Genomic DNA, 16213 nt, shown 5'->3' on the forward strand with positions numbered 1-16213 from the left:
ACTGATAGGCGCGTCTTCTCTCCTTGTTTTTATATTCCCAGAGAACCTTCTCGAAAAATGCTAACCCTAAAGCCGTATTTACTAATTACCAAATTTGGAAAGATAAAGAACATTCGCGAACCGCACCGAATTCAGTGGAAAAAGGTATGTATACAGGACAATGTAATGTATTAATTCTACAAGATGATTGGGGGGCTGAGTGGGCTGAGTGGACTTTGTGGCGGTTCAGAAATCAAGCCTTGTCGCCCGCTGACCTGTGCGCGCAGCTGCTCCACCATTATCTCGAGCTCCTCGACTTCCTCTAACAGTTCTGTATTCCTTTCTTGTAGTCGCTTATTAGCGTTCATCAACGCGGACTTGTCAGCTGTGACGGAGGCCAAAGTCATAGCAGAATATCGTGCGGAACGGTCTTCTGCTCGTTCATGCGCTTGTCGGGATTCCAAGCTTTGGATTTGACGCCGGTGTTGTCTGATCAAACGTTCTCAGTAAGGAGAATTTTCGCAGACAATGAAATTAGCAGCAGACCTTGCCTGGTCCTCCATTTGCATCTGAGTCTGTTCGAGACTTTCAAGTCGCATACTCATTTGTTTCCACTGACTTTTCATCAAATCAATATCCTCACCGCGACGCTTGAATTTGTCGAAATCAGCATCCCTAAAAGGATATTGATAATGACCAGATCAGAGAACCGGTGAAGACCTACCATAGACGTTGCATTTTGCGAGACTGTTCGATCTGAGCCTCGTAATCATACAGACGGTCGATCTTGTGTTGATGCTCTTTGATGAATGTTTGGAGCTTGAACACTTCCGCGTTGGCTTCAGCTAGTAGCGTGCTCTGTGCAGAAAATTGTGCCTTGTGAAGTAATGAAATATCGTCAATGACGAACCTTAGTAATGAAGACACATTAGTAGTTACCTCGATTTCTTTCCGAGTAGTACGAAGGGTAGCGGCCTCAGTTACCCAGGATTTTTTTTCTTCCCTAAATTCTCGCAGTTTGGTTTGTAATTCCGAGCTCCAGTCGGTATGTTTTTGTCTGGCAGAGGAAGCGAGTTGTTTGTGCTCCCGGAGCTCCTTTTCCAAACGAACCACCTGGGTTCGGTAATTTCGTAGTTTGTTGTACTGTACCTGGTAGTTATAACCACCGCAGAACATTTCGAAAAGACCCACTTACCAATCCCTGTCTTTCCACCTCTGCATTCCTTGATATGATGCGATCCTGGAATAATCGACCAATGTGTTTCACATTCTCTCTTGACAGCCAGAGCTCGAAGTTGAGCTCATTTCGAAGGGTGAGCACCTCTCTCTGGAGACCAGAGATGGCTTGTGTGACACGCGAGGGAGTAGGCGGATTATCCAGTTCAAACACCGACTCATCCGCCTCCGACGCAGGTTTCGACGCCGTCGAGGCGTCGTCAGCTGAGAATATGCTCCGAGGCCATGGTTGCGTTATGAATTCCGCTTTAATGTCTGCAGTGGATTTGAGGAGTACAGATGTCGCAACCATGCTTTGAAGAGATAAACGTGTTTCATTCGGGCGAGTACTGGCAGGTTCTGTAGGTGCGGGCGTTCGGTCTTCGTCGCCGGACGACGCATACTCTGAAGGGGATTTTTCGCGATAACGTTCACGAAATGCAATAGACGTGTACCTGACGTCGAGAGACATGGCTTCACTTGATATACGAGCAACATCATAGTCTTTCCAGAAATCCGGTTTCGATAGCTCATCCTGAGCGTCTTGCCAGATGATGAGAGGGTGGCAGATATGCCCGCGGATAAGATGCTAGGATCCCTTGTTAATATATGGACTCGAGATATAACAGTAAGATGAGGCCAACTACCTCGCTTTTTGTCCTAATCTCGCTGGCATCCAATGTACTCTCCCAATCACCGACATATGGGCATTCTAAGTCGCTCTCAGTGAGGTACGCTATCGGGCCGCGGAGGAACTTGAGTAGATTGCAAGGAAAAAGGTAATACAGATAGGTGAACAGCTTCACAGATGAAGGCGCAGTGGACGAATTTCCAAACATGAGTTCTAGTTGTTGCCAATCAATTTCAGGACGAAGAGCGGGCATTTTGGGCGCATCTTCGTCTACGAAATCTACCCCATCATCATCTTGATCGCGAAAACTTCGTCTTTCTTTCCAACAGAGAACTCTAACAAAGATTGTGAAGAGCCTGGGAATCATACGTTTGAGCTCAGCGGAAGCATGCACGGCTATCATAGGCAACAGTTTGACCAGAATAGTCAAACCCACGGCGCAGGAAGTCGAAGAATTGTCGTACAGCAAAGAGGAAAGTAAAGTTGACATGAGTGGTTGAGAAGCTAATTTGGCGGCAAGTGATTCAAATACAGGAGAAGATGTGTACAAATTCATGAACATCAGAAGTTGTAGTCGTGAGGAGGGAAGGTTGAAGTGTTGGTGGACGTGGGACATGAGCTCCTGCAGGGCAATTGTGAGATTCATGTAGAGTGCTCCGGCTCTGGGGATCACTCACAAGAGGATGCATCTCTCCAAATCGGAGTAGGATGTCTTCCAAATTAGACTTCCAACAAGACTTTCTCTCCCGTTGCGCGGTATCCAGTTCAGCCCATTCCAGAACATCTTCCTCTGAGCCTTCGTTCAAAGCGTCAAGGAGGTAGAGGTCAAGTAGCCTAGTCCTAAATTCGCAGATCTTATCCTGATAACGTTCATCGTCCGAGTGCAGTGCAGCAAGAATGAGCTCTTTGGCATTGTTGACCGCGGAAGTCGCTAATTTGGGTTCTCGTAAAGCTGGACGAAGACAGATATCAAACCAGAACGTGATTATTGTAAGAGGCGTGAGGACGGCTTTCAAATGAAAGAGGACAGCAAGAAGGACTTGGGCATGATATACTGAGGAATGATCAACAACCTCATCGTGTATGGTTTGTAATTCCTGCTCCAACTGGGCAGAAAGAACCTCGGGTTCAACCGAGGAAGAATTGGATACCAAGTCATCTGCTAAGGAAAGCAGCGCGGCTAATGAGATGGCATCTGGGGTATCAGTAAAGCTGAGACGAAGTTGGCGTGCGAGTTCATAAAGGCTTGACATTGCACATGAGCGGCGTAGGTAAAAAGGTTGGGTTATCGCCGATCGGCTTTCGGGACGGAACTCCGAAACTACGCAAGCATTGTCTCCGACCTTCTCCGATCAACGTCTCGAGCAGCCTCCAGAAGCCAATAGTTCTCAGACCCAATTGAAGTAGGTTTATCTTAGTCTTATTTGTTGTTTGTGGGGGCATGGAAGGACTCTGGAGGATTTTCGAGTTGTACAAGGGCTGGATTGAAATTTTAACTAACTGATTCCGTTTGAACAGAAATGTCTGCACATATCGAAGAAGTGACCTCTGATCATTCTGACCACGAAGGCCATGTCCATGATCATGACCACGACCACGACCATGACCATGATCATAACCACGACCACGACGAGGACCCCACCTCCGCTGCTGCCCTCGACAAAATTCAGTCGCGTTCAGAGAGGAAGGCTCGCAAGGCGCTCATCAGTCTCGGATTGAAGAGGGTTCCCAACATTACTCGGGTTACTCTCCGCAGGCCCAAGAACGTACGAAATGACCGGCTTGTCATTCTATTCTACTTATCTATCTTCCTAAGATTCTTTTCGTTCTTGCATCCCCAGATGTTTACAAGTCGCCAAACAGCGACTGCTACATCGTCTTCGGAGAAGCTAAAGTACGCTCTCTGATTTCTGCGTCCAAGATCCCTGTTCATGGTTTTGTAGATCGAGGACATGAACGCGCAAAATCAAATGTCTGCTCAGCAACTTGCTGGTGCAGGTGGTGCCGATATACCCAACCTGGAGTCGTCGGGTGCAGGTGGTGATGATGATGACATCCCTGAGCTGGAAGCCGCTGAGGAAGAGGGACCTGTGGATGAAACTGGTGTTGATCCCAAAGACATCGATTTAGTGATGACCCAGGTACGTCAACGTAACCAGTATTTCTGCCGCCATTGGACTCATCACTGATATGCTAGGTGAACTGCTCCCGGGCAAAGGCTGTTCGAGTACTAAAAGAAAGTGGAGGAGACCTCATTAATGCCAGTAAGCAAAGAAATCAAGAATCATTAATGACTGTGCTGAACATCTTCGCTGTTAGTCATGGCTGCAAGCGAGTAGTATTTGCGTTCCACTTGTATTCTCTAGGACAAATTCATATTCGTTCATGATTGTTTTTCCACTTCGAATGAGCTGACCGACCATTCTGCTTCATCCTCCTTTCTGATCATGCTGTTGAAGGTCCCTATGCTATACATATGCATTAGTCATACAGCTATATTTTGGTGTGGGTGATAGATAGACGGCTACACACCCCCAGGTACTGTTTTGTCTAAGACGGTCCCTTGGTGCGACCGTTCATCTACACAGCGACGTCCCTGTCGTAACCAGCCCCTTGAAACCAGTCATGCTAAGTACCTCCCTTGGTTTCACCCACTGGGCACGTCGACGCTTGATGGCGCCCCCCGTATTAAACAAGGCCAACGCAGGCGGCGATTCTCTAGAATGACCCATTGTCAAATAGGAGACAAAGACTCGAAAAGAACCTGATTCCAAACCTAAAAAGAAGTTTTCAAGGGCTAAAAGTTACACTTTTTCTCATCACCGGTGCACCAAGCTACATTGACCTGGTGCTCGCTGAATTCCCCATCACACAGGGATTCTTAGTCCGTGGCCTGTCCCGCAGTAAGACAGTTCAAATCTCTAGGTTCGGACAGGGGTCTCATGCCTCTCAGCGTTACGAAACAACAACTCTAGTAGACTGTCATCTCACAATGGGTGTGAGATCGTACTCGACACCCTTGGCCTCATACGGATCCTCAAGAGGTCTAGATACACGTCCTTCGCCGCATGTTTGGCCCCTCAAGCAAACCTGTTATCACACCACGAAACCGGAATCATTTTCATGCACATTCGTCGTGCGGCTCTTGCCCTCCGGTGCCTAAAATATCTCCTCAGTCTCCCTCTTTCTCAGTATGCTTCACTGGTTCTCCGGAAAAATGACAACCTTCATCGCTCAAGCCTCCCATGTTGGCTCTCAGATATGGACTTCACCATCCCCCGAATTCCTGACCACCACTGACGATCTCGATGGAAACCGAATCGATAAACTGATCGAATCCATCGAATATTCCACCAAGGCCGACCCACAATTCCATATTGAAACTTGATCTGAACTATTTCTACTATGAGATTGCTTGGAACCAAAGGAAGAAGGCCCAGCGAACGCTCAACACCATCACCCGGTCATTAAACTAGTCTATGGTGACTTCATCCCCAAGTTTTCCGGGCCTCTCCCTCACCCCTTCACCAGCTTACCGCAACGGAATTCCACAATCGCCTTTACCGAACATGTAATCCACAACCCGGAGACACCACAGCATATCCTATTCCAATATCAACACTACCGAGTATCACCTTCCTCCACTCGGACTTCCTCTCATTAATGTGGCATTTTCGATGTTGGCCTCTACCTTTGAATGTGAACTTATGAGAACCGGCCTTACACTATCTCAAACTATTCATCTTCGACTGACAGCTAAAACGACACCTTGGTTCAGTGGCAACACTTCCTTAGTAAACACTGGGTTTGACTATATACTGGATGTCTTATTGGAGAGTGATAGCGACGAGCATCGAGATGGATATACACTACTAGACGCCTCATTCTCTAGTATGAGCATTCACTGTCAATGCAGCAGAGATGGTTAGACCCCGTCCTAGACGGAGCCATGTAGATAGATCATCATGGTGACAGATAAATCAAATCTGAAACGAGACACGGCTGAACCTGGCTGAACTCGACCGGGAAGAGTCAGGATAGAATTCGATTCAGTAGTCATATCGATTGCGTATCGATTATTGTCACCAAGACCAAGCTGAACTCATCCGAAAAGAAGCCGATCCAAAAATCATATAAACTCTAATATCGATTTTCGAGATTTCCATCCATCTGCTATGTCTGCTTATATCCAAAACAAACTTGCCAAGGGTGAAAAGTTACAATTCTTCATCACTGGGGCAACAGGCTATATCGGCCTGGTGCTCACGGAATTTGCCATCGCACAAGGGTTCTCTGTCCGAGGCCTGTCCCGCAGTGAGGCAGGCGACGAGAAGCTCAAATCCCTAGGTGCGACCCCTGTTCGGGGCGATATAACAACACACGAAGTCCTTGCGCGCGAGAGTGCTGCCGCGGATGCCATCATCCATCTAGCTTGGAACCACGACTGGACCGGCGACTACAACAAGATCGTCGACACTGACATCGCAGCAGTCGAAGCAATCTGCGCTCAGATTAAAGACACCGGTAAACCTCTGGTAATTGCATCTGGTTGTGCGGGAGCTCAGCCAAACGCGGATGGCTCAGATAGCGACGAGAACGCGCCACTACGACCGAACTTCCCTGTAGCCAGACGACTAGAGAGCGAGATCAATGCGATCAAGAAACAGGGAGTTCACGGTTGCTCCATCCGCCTCTCGCCATATGTTTATGGTCGCGGAGGGAAGGGATTCCTCGTCATGTTGATGAGTCAGGCTGTCAAGCTGAACGAGTCCCTTTACATCAATGACGGTAGTTTCCATACTTCTGTCTTGCACGTCGAGGATGCTGCACGCCTTTTCATCGCTGCCGTGTTGAAGAGTAAGGCCGGAGAGGTGTATAACGGTGTTGGGCAGACGGATGTCTCATTGAAAGACATGGCTGAAGCCATTGGGAAGGTTATTGGTGTTCCTGTACGCTCCGCCTCGTTAGAAGAGGCCATTGAGAAATGGAGTCCACCCATCCTTCCAAGATTCAATTACCTTGATGTTCGAGGTTCGAATAAAAAGGCTAAAGAACTCTTGGGTTGGAAGCCCGAGGGGGTTGATTTCATTACTGATATCGTATCAGGCTCTTATGTTCCTGTAGCAGCTTATTTGAAGACGCAGTAGAATTCATGGGGAGTTTATCAATACCCAGTTGACATCTGCTGAGTACTAACATATGTAGGTAGTAAGTATACACGTACCACTTGTGTCTTCAGGGTATTTATGTCGAAAACGGTGAATGCATTCGAAGAAAAGAAGTTACAAATGACTGTTATACAGCCCAACAACGCAACTCAACGTAATGATTTGATCTCTCCCAGCCGTCCTGCTCGAAGTCAATTCCCCTACGAGCACCTGCACTTTCACTCTTCAACCCAACATGTAATCCCAATTCCTTCGCTGCCTCGGACACAAGCCGCTCTAACTCTCCTTTAGCAAACATGTGGTAATATCGATTGAAAACCTGCTCTGCTTGCAATTTTTCTGAGTCAGCACTGGAGGATAATACCCACGGCACGAAAACATCTTTTCCAGGTTGCCCGACAGAATGAGGATCATCGACGACAGGTATTTGTCTTTTGGATAGATCGTCCTGCTCAACGGCCCAAACGTATATCAAAATACGGCCATGCGATGGTGAGACTGCTAGCAGAAGTCGCTGTATCGAAGTCATCAAAACGATATCATTCAGATTGGAGCGCCCAACCTGGATGGCTTGTTTTCGCCGTTCATACGTTGCTAAATGATGAATAGTGGCGATTGAAATTGCGTAGTCCTGCAGCAGCTAAAGTGTCAGCCTAGATCCAATGTAGATGTGAAAGATACGCCGTACAAACGAGGCCTTCCTCCAGGGTTGATCTAAAACATTCCCCTGTACAACTTCCCGGTATACTCCCCCAGCATTTCTTGCGATTTTCAAAAGATTCAAACTGTGATCTAAGCCGACCGTCCAAACTCGGCTGGGATTGTCAGCTGGGAGAGGAAGATACTTTCCGTTCCCAGTACCAGAATCAAGGCCAACCCATCCAGGTGGGATATTAGATAAGAACGCAGCTATCACGGGCCACGGCTGATGTTGAGCATTAGTTGAAGAGACGCGTGTGGGAGGATACAACTTGCTTCACTTTATATCGAGTAGAAGAGAAATGGGGTGCGATCTGTTCGTAGACTGAATGTACGTGTTTGTCTTCATACGCCAGAGGATCTTCAGAGATAGTAGCAGATGTTACACTCCGAGGGGCCATGTGAGATGATATTGGATGATGGTGGTTACAGTAAGAAATATAGTTTCAGAAAAAGCCCATTTCTTCATCTAACAGTTTCCGAAATCTACTACCATCGAAAGGCGGAAACTTTGTCAGAGATGAAGCATCGAATTCTTGAATTGTATTAGCCAATTGTCTGCAGAAATGAGCGCTGGATTCTCTTCCTTGAAGTGGAGGAGCAACTCACGATGTCGTGGAAGACCGCAAATGACCCAATTTCTCCAGCGCTGTAGCAAGTTCTTGTTGATGATTATCTGCTAGTGTAGGGTTGGGAACAACAATCAGAGGCTTGTCCATGCGGAGCACGTCGACGATTGTCCCAGAACCTTGATGTTTACTGTTTTATTTTTTTCATCATTTATTCTCATTTCAAACTCGTACCAGCATGGCTAATCACCAAGTCAGCTCTTTCGCAATTTGTCTGTAACGAAGGCTTGAATTTCCAGCACTCTATCGTCACGCCATCTTTCTCCAGCTGGAACGATTCTTCTCCATGAGCCAGTAAATGGACATATGGAAAATCTGAATTGCCACATTGGACAACTATGTTAGTGTACCCCTTGTTCGAGAGACTAGCCAACACGGAGGGAGAAAAAACGGATTTAATGAGTCCGTCGAAACGCGTTGAGCCAACGGTGATGAACGCGAGCATGAGTCAGGTCATAACTGTGCGACTTTCTTTCACTTCATCATCTTGATTGACTTCAACTTAGACTTGCGATGGGCTACACACTCTGTGTTCTAGGTAATACCACTTTGGTCTACTGGTAGAAACCGATTAATGATTCACTAAATAACAGGATGCGGAACCATGGGCATCGCCATCATTTCTGGAGTCATTGACAGTCTGGACGTATCTCGTATCCCATATAACCTCGAAAAGTGGGAGTCGCATACACCTGGAACACTGACGCCAACGGGATCGCCGAGTGATCAAACATCACCTTCTCGCTTTCTTGCGTGTGTGCAGCGAGAGGTTAGCGCGGTCAAGCTCAAAGGTGTTTTTGCCTCAATGGGAGTCTTGGCTCAAAATATAGAGATATTCGTCTCGCAAAATGTACAAGCCGCACAGCAATCCGACGTTGTCATTTTATGGTGCGTCTAATCTGGCTATATATTTGAGATCTTAGCTCAAACGCGTTCATGCAGCTGTAAACCGCAGTTGGCGCATTCTATCTTATCCGAGCCCGGCATGAAGGAAGCTTTGGACGGAAAGCTGCTCATCAGCATACTTGCCGGTGTAACAATCTCTCAGCTATCAGACTGGGTCTTTCCATCTACAAAAGTCATTCGAGCAATGCCTAATACACCTTGCAAGGTATCTCCGTTCGCCTTTTCCTTTGTCTAAATTTGAAATCTCCTTCAGATCCGCGAAGGCATGACGGTGGTATCAACAATTCCTAGTTCTCCAAGCGAGGAAACCGATGGCGCTATCATCTTAAAAATATTTTCCTCTATTGGCCGTTGTCGATTTCTGGATGAAAAACACTTTGATGCGTGTACAGCACTGTCTGGATCTGGCCCTGCTTTTGCTTGCATCTTTCTTGAAGCTATGGCAGACGGAGGCGTAATGATGGGCCTTCCTCGTGCGGAAGCCTTAGAGCTGGCTGCGCAGAGTGAGTTCTCTTGGCGTGAATTTTGGTTTATATTCATCCTGTGCTAGCTTTACAAGGTGCTGCTCGCATGGTGCTTCAGGCTGGACAACATCCTGCGCAAATAAGAGATGCGGTTACAAGTATGCAATAATATTTCTCAGAAATCATCTTAGTCTAGCTAACATTTTACGCCTCAGCACCCGGGGGATGCACAATCGCAGGATTACTCGCATTGGAAGATGGGAAGGTTAGATCAACGATAGCTCGTTGTATCCAAGTTGCGACCGACCGGGCTAGCGAACTGGGACAACCGAACAAGCGGCAGTAGTGAATCAAGTATAATACGTAGTTGTATCGGTTATTCACTTAACACAAGGAAAAAGAAACTTCATATCGAATACAAGTGCGCGCAGATATGCATACCTTGACCATGCACAAACTCTGAACCTTTGGTTCTACTGAAATAGGATCCACGGTCTTTATCCAATTTCCGTACTCAGCAGGCTACCTCCTTTTCTCAACTTCGGGCGTTTTCAGCACCATCGTTTGAATGATGTTTGAGGCCAAAGCCTTCCGAATATGAGTATGGTGCTCGAACCATTTTATCTCCGAAAAACTCCGAAGGTGCGATTTTTCGACGTCTTCGTAACCATATAGTCAAAAGTGCCAAAGTCAATAGAGCGAAGGCAAACGATCCGATTGTGGCACCAACAATCACATTCGTGTGAGTTGATGAGCCACCACTGACGGCGCCGATCGTTCGATTGGAACCACAGGGACTTGACAGAGTCGAAGAAGTTAGAGTCGAAGAAAAGACAGTGGAAAATGCACTACTCTCGGTCAAACTAATAATTAGTCTATGTAAAGTACAAGCAGACTTGAACGTACCTGGTCGATTCAAACGCAGGAACTCTTGTTACAGTGGTTATTATTGTTGGCGCTGCTGGCAATAGAAAGGTACTCGATTTGTTTCCAAACGGCATCAACATTTTCCTAGGTTTTCAGCGCTTCACCGAAATAACTTACCAAAATAACTTACTTGGTGGAATTGAACGTGAATGCTTGAAGTGTGACATTTCTAGAACAATTAGTTAGCCCAAAAAGAGATTTTCTTTTGACTAGAACACACGTTTCGACGAAATTGGGATGCAACAATAAAAATCCGGATAGTTGACTTTGATTATACACCATAACCGGGACCAAGTCCAGAAAGTCGGGAGAAAGGGTATTGTCCTGAAATTTCTCCACAAAAGCCCACACTCCCCATTCAGATGGATCTGTGGAATTTCGAGTGAAGTTCACCATGAATTCGAGGTTTGTATCATTGAGTACGGGTGAGGACACATCGAAAATAAGGCAGGCGGACTTCAACGGTCCATACAGAAGCATTGCGAAAATGCTTCCATAGATAGTGAAATCAATGTTTGTGTGAACCATTTGATATATGCGCACCTGAGTAGAATTTTATCCATTGTGAGACCAGCGTAATGTTACACCCAATATCTTCGAGACGAGGGATCCCAGAGGATTGTGAGCCTGATACTGGCCTGATATCCAGGTGGGTTTTTCACTGTGAAAAGGCGATGATCAGAACTCCGCTGCCTCTGAACAAGGCCATCATATCAAAAGATCCAAATGGCACTTACGCTGATGAATTGAATGATAAACACTACAAAGAGATTGTTATGGATGATCATCTCTCTTTGCTGAAACAGCAAAATGGTTCACTGCTGGTCATCACATCTATTATAGCGGTCCAGTTCAGTGCTACAATGGTTTGTTCGGGTGCTTCGAACCCTCCGTTTCTTGAGAGACAAGGTCGGAGTTGCGAGCGAGGCGGCACACGAAACTTTGTGAGGGCCAACAACCTCAAGCAAAAATGGCTGTCCCCCTTACCGGAGGGAGTTGAGATGTAGATGGACAGGTCTAGTACTTGGACAACTGCAACACTTAGTATGATCATCATGCCATCGTCAGCCTGACTTACACAGAAATGAAAGGGCTACATAAGTCGAGTGCGCGCCGTCAGTTAGTACAGAGTCATGTGTAAAGACCATAAACGGAAATTATGCAGCTCTCAGGCTCTCGTTTTTGAATTTGATGACCCACCACCACCACTATGCCATCCGCGGCTGATGCTTGGTCCTTCAACCTTCGCAATCACAATTTGGACTTCTCTGACTCTGACTCTGACTCCGACTCTGGAGATGCTTCTTCGAATATTGCTCCTGCTTTTGACGAGACCAAACTGCTCAATGACTTTGACCTCTCCACTAGAGAAGAGACCGTTATTTACAAGCCAAATCCATTCAACATCGCCAGAATCAACGCTGCATCTCGTGCTCAAAAGTTTATTTCTTCTGCTCCCAAACCGGATCTGCTGCTGACATCGAAGTCTGGATTGGCGAAGGGAACTATAATCGATTGCTTCAGGCTTCAAGCTCAAAAGTCCAAATTAGTCGCCCCGTCTACCTCCAATGATATCGACATTGATAAACCAGCTACACCACTTAATCATCATTTGGTCAAGTCTCAAAACGACAATACCCCTTCGAGTCTTCCCAGCTCAATACCAAATCTCTCTGACGCAAAGAACAATGGCCATAATAAGTATCCAGTGGCGCATATATTCCCCCATATAGCTCCTGGTTCACATGCACCCCGTTTTCGTCAGAATTCCGGTACCTTCTCATCGCCAATTAGACCTGTTGCTAGCATCGCCAATTTGAAATCTCATTTGAATCGAGGCCATGCTTCCTCTCCTGTTGCTCCATCTCACCGACTCGAATTGCATGCACCACTTCCTCATTCGAGCTCATCATATCATCCACCTAATGCTCTGGCTATCTCGCATGCTCATTCCTGTGTTGATTCAACGAAATTTCCTGCACCTGCTTCAATATACCCGCTCCGTCCCCAAGACAATATCTATTCGGAAATTCACGATCCGGCATTCACGTACAGCCCGCTACGTGCACATATGACTACCACTCCACCGAATCGACCACTACAAGTACAGGTCCCAAACCAAACTTTGAACTCGAATAATCTAAAGCATCGGACAAATTTTATCAGGCACTCTCCGATTCTATCTCCACGATCCTCGCGTTTACCAGCCCGCAAAATCGCGTCAGCGAAGAAACATAGGGACACGACCTCGCGAAGTGCTCGAACCAACCTTAAACCCAATCCGTACGACTCGTTACCCATGGGTGAAGGTGAAGAATGGGGGACACTAGAACCGGCGAAGAAGAAAATGAAACCGTCCAGGCAAGTTGACACCTTCGAAACTATTTGTTCCTCATTGAGACTCCACAATTTAGAGAGAATGAATTTGGAATACGCACGTCTTCAAAGTTTACACTAGGCAGCCTAGGGATGGACCTCGGCAAGGGAAAGAAGACAGGGATGTCTGCTGAGTCTTCACGGAGAGTGATAACCTTTTTACCCCCGCCCCTAGACTCAAAGTCGCGGTCTCTTTCCGAGGACGAAACTCGAAGTCCTCCACCAAAAATTGTTGAGGACGCAATTGATCTAAATTACACCTCTGTCCAAGCCCGGAATTTCGAACATGACGATCACGATCTCTGCGCATCTCCCGAGCATTCGAACGTACAACATCATATCACAATGGTTCTATTAGGAGGTCGCGCACACAAAAGTCCTGTCACCCCAGCACGTAAAATCTCTAATCCTTATCCTTCTCCGCAAGTGTCCGCATTGTCTGTTGGTGACGCCCCACGCGACCTTGAAGTTCCTTCGGGTCGTAGAGTCACAGCGATAGATAAAACTTGCAGCGATCTCTATCGTCCACCCTCGCCTCCGACCTCGGATCCACCCCAGCAGAACGAGACATTCGGAAGGGACACTTCTATACCGCTTGATATAGGGAGCATTTCACGTCGTTATCCTGGAATTCAGAGAATGTCGCGTAAGGTGCGTGTTGAACGAAACTATTCATAAGAGTCTGAGACCCACGAACTTACCCATCCTCCAATAGTAGCGCCGTCATGGCTTTCAACAGTTCATTAATATTGCTCACTCGGATCCTCTGACCTGTGGGATTGCATTTTGGCCTTGGATTATATCATAGAAAAAAAGGTTCAGCCAATAATAATAGACTCGATTATTGCATTGCAAACAAAGAAATGTACCCCAAAGATCTTCAGAACCTCTACAATATACAAAGGTACTGTTAACAACAGGGGAAACATACAAATAAGTAATGTGTGCACATTCATCTAGCTCCCATAAAATGAGAACGCGCGTGTATATTTCATGACGCCGTCCAGAGTGTTGAAGAGCGATAGCAGGCAAAGTCAATCGAATCAAGAAATGTAACAAAACCCGAGGGATTTATTGAGGTCTACATTGTACACAACCTAGTAATTATTAGTAGGGGACGACAAAATAGTTGAAATACTCACAAAATTTACAACATATCATATCGCCACTCAACTGACTACAGAATATCCCCCAGTTCTCGGCAGTGGTCCTACTCACAGGATTTCTAGATGAAATCGAGAAGCAAAACCGACATAGTGACACTAGGGATTTCGATATTGCTCTGAAGAATGGACACCCCTTCGTGGAGAATATCGAAGAGAAGCCAAAGTGAAGTTCGAGCTTTCTTTCAATTTTATAGTATTTACTCGTCTCAGATGGTCGAATTCGATGTATTCTCAGATTAAAAAGACAACTAAGAAAAAACGCGTCAGATCTAAGGGTAAATGAACGACAAGAGGGCACTCACCATATACAACGATGATAGAGGAAATCCAGAAGAATTACCGGTCTAGAAAGAGAACAAGCTGAGTCGTTGATAACAAGGAAAAGAGCAATCAGCGTACAAAACTCGTGGGTCTCGTTTGATTTCTTGACCGTTTGCTGAAGAAAAGAAAACGACATTAGAATTTTTTATATCGCCAAGCATAACCAAACAACGAACTTTCCACGCTTCTTCAAAATCGACCGGCAAAATCACGTAACGATTCTTGCGAACAGCTGAAAGTACGATGAGCTATCACACGAGAAACGCAAAAGAGACACAGACCTTGCAGACCAGCAGCTTGTACGATGGAAGCAATATCTGCGGAAGACAATCTATCAGGTCGCGAAACATCTAGATAAAATTGTCAATGAATGTGCTAAAGTCTAGAGAATCCAACTGACAGTCTTCCAAATCTACATCAGGACCCAAGTTCATTTTGGTTGTTGTAGTTTGGAAAATAAGTCGCTTCTCTCGTCTAGATGGAAGAGGAAATTCTATTTTTCTGTCTAAGCGACCCGGGCGCATGAGGGCAGGATCAAGCGTGTCTGCGCGGTTTGTGGCCATGATAACCTGTAGTTCAAGCGTAAGTAAGTGAATCGACACGGGAAGAAGCAGAAATAACGAGTTACCTTCACAGTGCTGCCCTGGTCGAAACCATCCATCTGAGTAAGCAATTCGATAAGAATTCGCTGTACTTCACGATCCGCACCCGTCTGAGCGTCGAAACGTTTTGTAGCAATGGCATCAATCTCGTCGATGAAAATGATCGCAGGGGAATTTTCTCGCGCAAGACGGAAGACGTCTCGGACCATACGAGGCCCTTCACCTAGGTATTTCTGGACAAATTCACTACCGACGACCCGGATGAAGGATGCGGTCGTATGGTGGGCGACGGCTTTAACTAGCATAGTTTTTCCAGTGCCTAAAAGCATAGCCTTCGGTGAGACGACAATTTCATGTATAACTAAGACAATATACCAGGAGGCCCGTATAGTAGAACACCACGAGGAGGGTCGATACCGATTTTCTTGTATAAATCAAAATGCGTTAAAGGCAATTCAACTGCCTCTCTGATTTCCTGTTTCTGAGTGTCCATTCCACCCACGTCCTGATATGTCACATCAGGCTTCTCTGATGCACCTAGCATTGAGATCGAAGAGTCGGCCTCTGGTGGTAGGATATCTACAAGGGCGTTTGAATGACGGTGAAGAGCGACGGAGGAGGATGGTTTGAGTAGTTCGCGGTCGAGGGTAGAGAGAATTCGGACAACATAGTTTGATCCAGTTGTAGAGCCAACAATACCAGTGTGCTGGTCGATTGCTTCAAGGAATTGACCGATAACCAGAGGAACAGATTGAATTCGTTTCACTTCTTCCTGCGCACGAATGAGTTCACGCTTGAGGTTGGCCTGTTCATCTTTGATGTACCCTTCTTGGATTTCTAAGAGTTCTAGATGACGCGATAACTTTTTGTACTTGGTGTACAAATCCTCCTCCTGTAACTCCTGAAACAAAGCAGTCTTCTCCGTTACGACAGACTCGAAAGTCGGTTCCTGAAGGGCAATATGAGAAGAATATAGCATGTCAATCAATTTTGACCAGCGTACATGTTTCTGTATCTCAATCCCAATTTCATCCATGGTGCAAGTAGAAAACAAAAGTGCAAAGCGCAGATACGCGGTGCATCTGAATGACGCGTCGACCGGTGGGAATAAACATTCCAAATTGGTTTGA

General features: G+C 46.2%; 10 protein-coding genes across 10 annotated transcripts; 5 read left to right on the forward strand and 5 right to left on the reverse strand.

The window, feature by feature from the left end:
- Nucleotides 1–176: 176 nt before the first annotated feature.
- On the reverse strand, nt 177–3078 carry C8R40DRAFT_1040173 (uncharacterized protein; the record flags this gene model as incomplete). Its single annotated transcript, XM_046223894.1, has 7 exons — nt 177–468; nt 526–654; nt 704–855; nt 919–1122; nt 1175–1783; nt 1842–2447; nt 2503–3078. 7 exons carry the CDS (start codon nt 3076–3078, stop codon nt 177–179), a joined length of 2568 nt encoding a protein of 855 aa, XP_046088586.1.
- A 110-nt stretch (nt 3079–3188) lies between these two features.
- Nucleotides 3189–4248, forward strand: C8R40DRAFT_898072 (nascent polypeptide-associated complex subunit alpha). Its single transcript, XM_046236616.1, has 6 exons — nt 3189–3295; nt 3344–3591; nt 3642–3719; nt 3769–3966; nt 4023–4089; nt 4145–4248. The coding sequence occupies exons 2-6, from the start codon at nt 3346–3348 to the stop codon at nt 4162–4164; spliced, it is 609 nt and encodes a 202-aa protein (XP_046088587.1). The 5' UTR covers nt 3189–3295; nt 3344–3345; the 3' UTR covers nt 4165–4248.
- A 1752-nt stretch (nt 4249–6000) lies between these two features.
- Nucleotides 6001–6972, forward strand: C8R40DRAFT_1168221 (uncharacterized protein; the record flags this gene model as incomplete). The annotated part of the gene is made up of 1 exon (XM_046231149.1): nt 6001–6972. The coding sequence occupies one exon, from the start codon at nt 6001–6003 to the stop codon at nt 6970–6972; it is 972 nt and encodes a 323-aa protein (XP_046088588.1).
- A 100-nt stretch (nt 6973–7072) lies between these two features.
- Nucleotides 7073–8134, reverse strand: C8R40DRAFT_1094043 (S-adenosyl-L-methionine-dependent methyltransferase). Its single transcript, XM_046227632.1, has 4 exons — nt 7974–8134; nt 7682–7918; nt 7556–7624; nt 7073–7507 (listed from the first exon to the last, which is right to left on the reverse strand). The coding sequence occupies exons 1-4, from the start codon at nt 8091–8093 to the stop codon at nt 7121–7123; spliced, it is 813 nt and encodes a 270-aa protein (XP_046088589.1). The 5' UTR covers nt 8094–8134; the 3' UTR covers nt 7073–7120.
- C8R40DRAFT_1247893 (glycosyl transferase) lies at nt 8135–8787 on the reverse strand. Its single transcript, XM_046233648.1, has 3 exons — nt 8496–8787; nt 8302–8440; nt 8135–8250 (listed from the first exon to the last, which is right to left on the reverse strand). The coding sequence occupies exons 1-3, from the start codon at nt 8764–8766 to the stop codon at nt 8139–8141; spliced, it is 522 nt and encodes a 173-aa protein (XP_046088590.1). The 5' UTR covers nt 8767–8787; the 3' UTR covers nt 8135–8138.
- C8R40DRAFT_1094047 (pyrroline-5-carboxylate reductase) lies at nt 8788–10106 on the forward strand. Its single transcript, XM_046227633.1, has 6 exons — nt 8788–8859; nt 8915–9209; nt 9264–9432; nt 9481–9730; nt 9778–9849; nt 9907–10106. Exons 1-6 carry the CDS (start codon nt 8835–8837, stop codon nt 10035–10037), a joined length of 942 nt encoding a protein of 313 aa, XP_046088591.1. The 5' UTR covers nt 8788–8834; the 3' UTR covers nt 10038–10106.
- A 120-nt stretch (nt 10107–10226) lies between these two features.
- C8R40DRAFT_1067708 (uncharacterized protein) lies at nt 10227–11098 on the reverse strand (the record flags this gene model as incomplete). The annotated part of the gene is made up of 4 exons (XM_046225934.1): nt 10227–10488; nt 10598–10702; nt 10749–10787; nt 10839–11098. The coding sequence occupies 4 exons, from the start codon at nt 11096–11098 to the stop codon at nt 10227–10229; spliced, it is 666 nt and encodes a 221-aa protein (XP_046088592.1).
- Nucleotides 11099–11829: 731 nt separating this feature from the next.
- On the forward strand, nt 11830–12097 carry C8R40DRAFT_1094051 (uncharacterized protein; the record flags this gene model as incomplete). Its single annotated transcript, XM_046227634.1, has 1 exon — nt 11830–12097. Exon 1 carries the CDS (start codon nt 11845–11847, stop codon nt 12094–12096), a length of 252 nt encoding a protein of 83 aa, XP_046088593.1. The 5' UTR covers nt 11830–11844.
- Nucleotides 12098–12656: 559 nt separating this feature from the next.
- C8R40DRAFT_899308 (uncharacterized protein) lies at nt 12657–14075 on the forward strand. The gene is made up of 3 exons (XM_046236618.1): nt 12657–12979; nt 13033–13645; nt 13710–14075. Exons 1-3 carry the CDS (start codon nt 12690–12692, stop codon nt 13710–13712), a joined length of 906 nt encoding a protein of 301 aa, XP_046088594.1. The 5' UTR covers nt 12657–12689; the 3' UTR covers nt 13713–14075.
- Nucleotides 14076–14458: 383 nt separating this feature from the next.
- C8R40DRAFT_1039990 (26S proteasome subunit P45) lies at nt 14459–16119 on the reverse strand (the record flags this gene model as incomplete). Its single annotated transcript, XM_046223879.1, has 7 exons — nt 14459–14596; nt 14658–14713; nt 14763–14831; nt 14882–15050; nt 15110–15402; nt 15459–16032; nt 16087–16119. 7 exons carry the CDS (start codon nt 16117–16119, stop codon nt 14459–14461), a joined length of 1332 nt encoding a protein of 443 aa, XP_046088595.1.
- Between the last annotated feature and the right edge of the window lie 94 nt (nt 16120–16213).

This window comes from Lentinula edodes (assembly GCF_021015755.1).
Source record: "Lentinula edodes strain Le(Bin) 0899 ss11 chromosome Unknown C8R40scaffold_9, whole genome shotgun sequence".
In the NCBI taxonomy this organism is placed as follows: Eukaryota; Fungi; Basidiomycota; class Agaricomycetes; order Agaricales; family Omphalotaceae; genus Lentinula; species Lentinula edodes.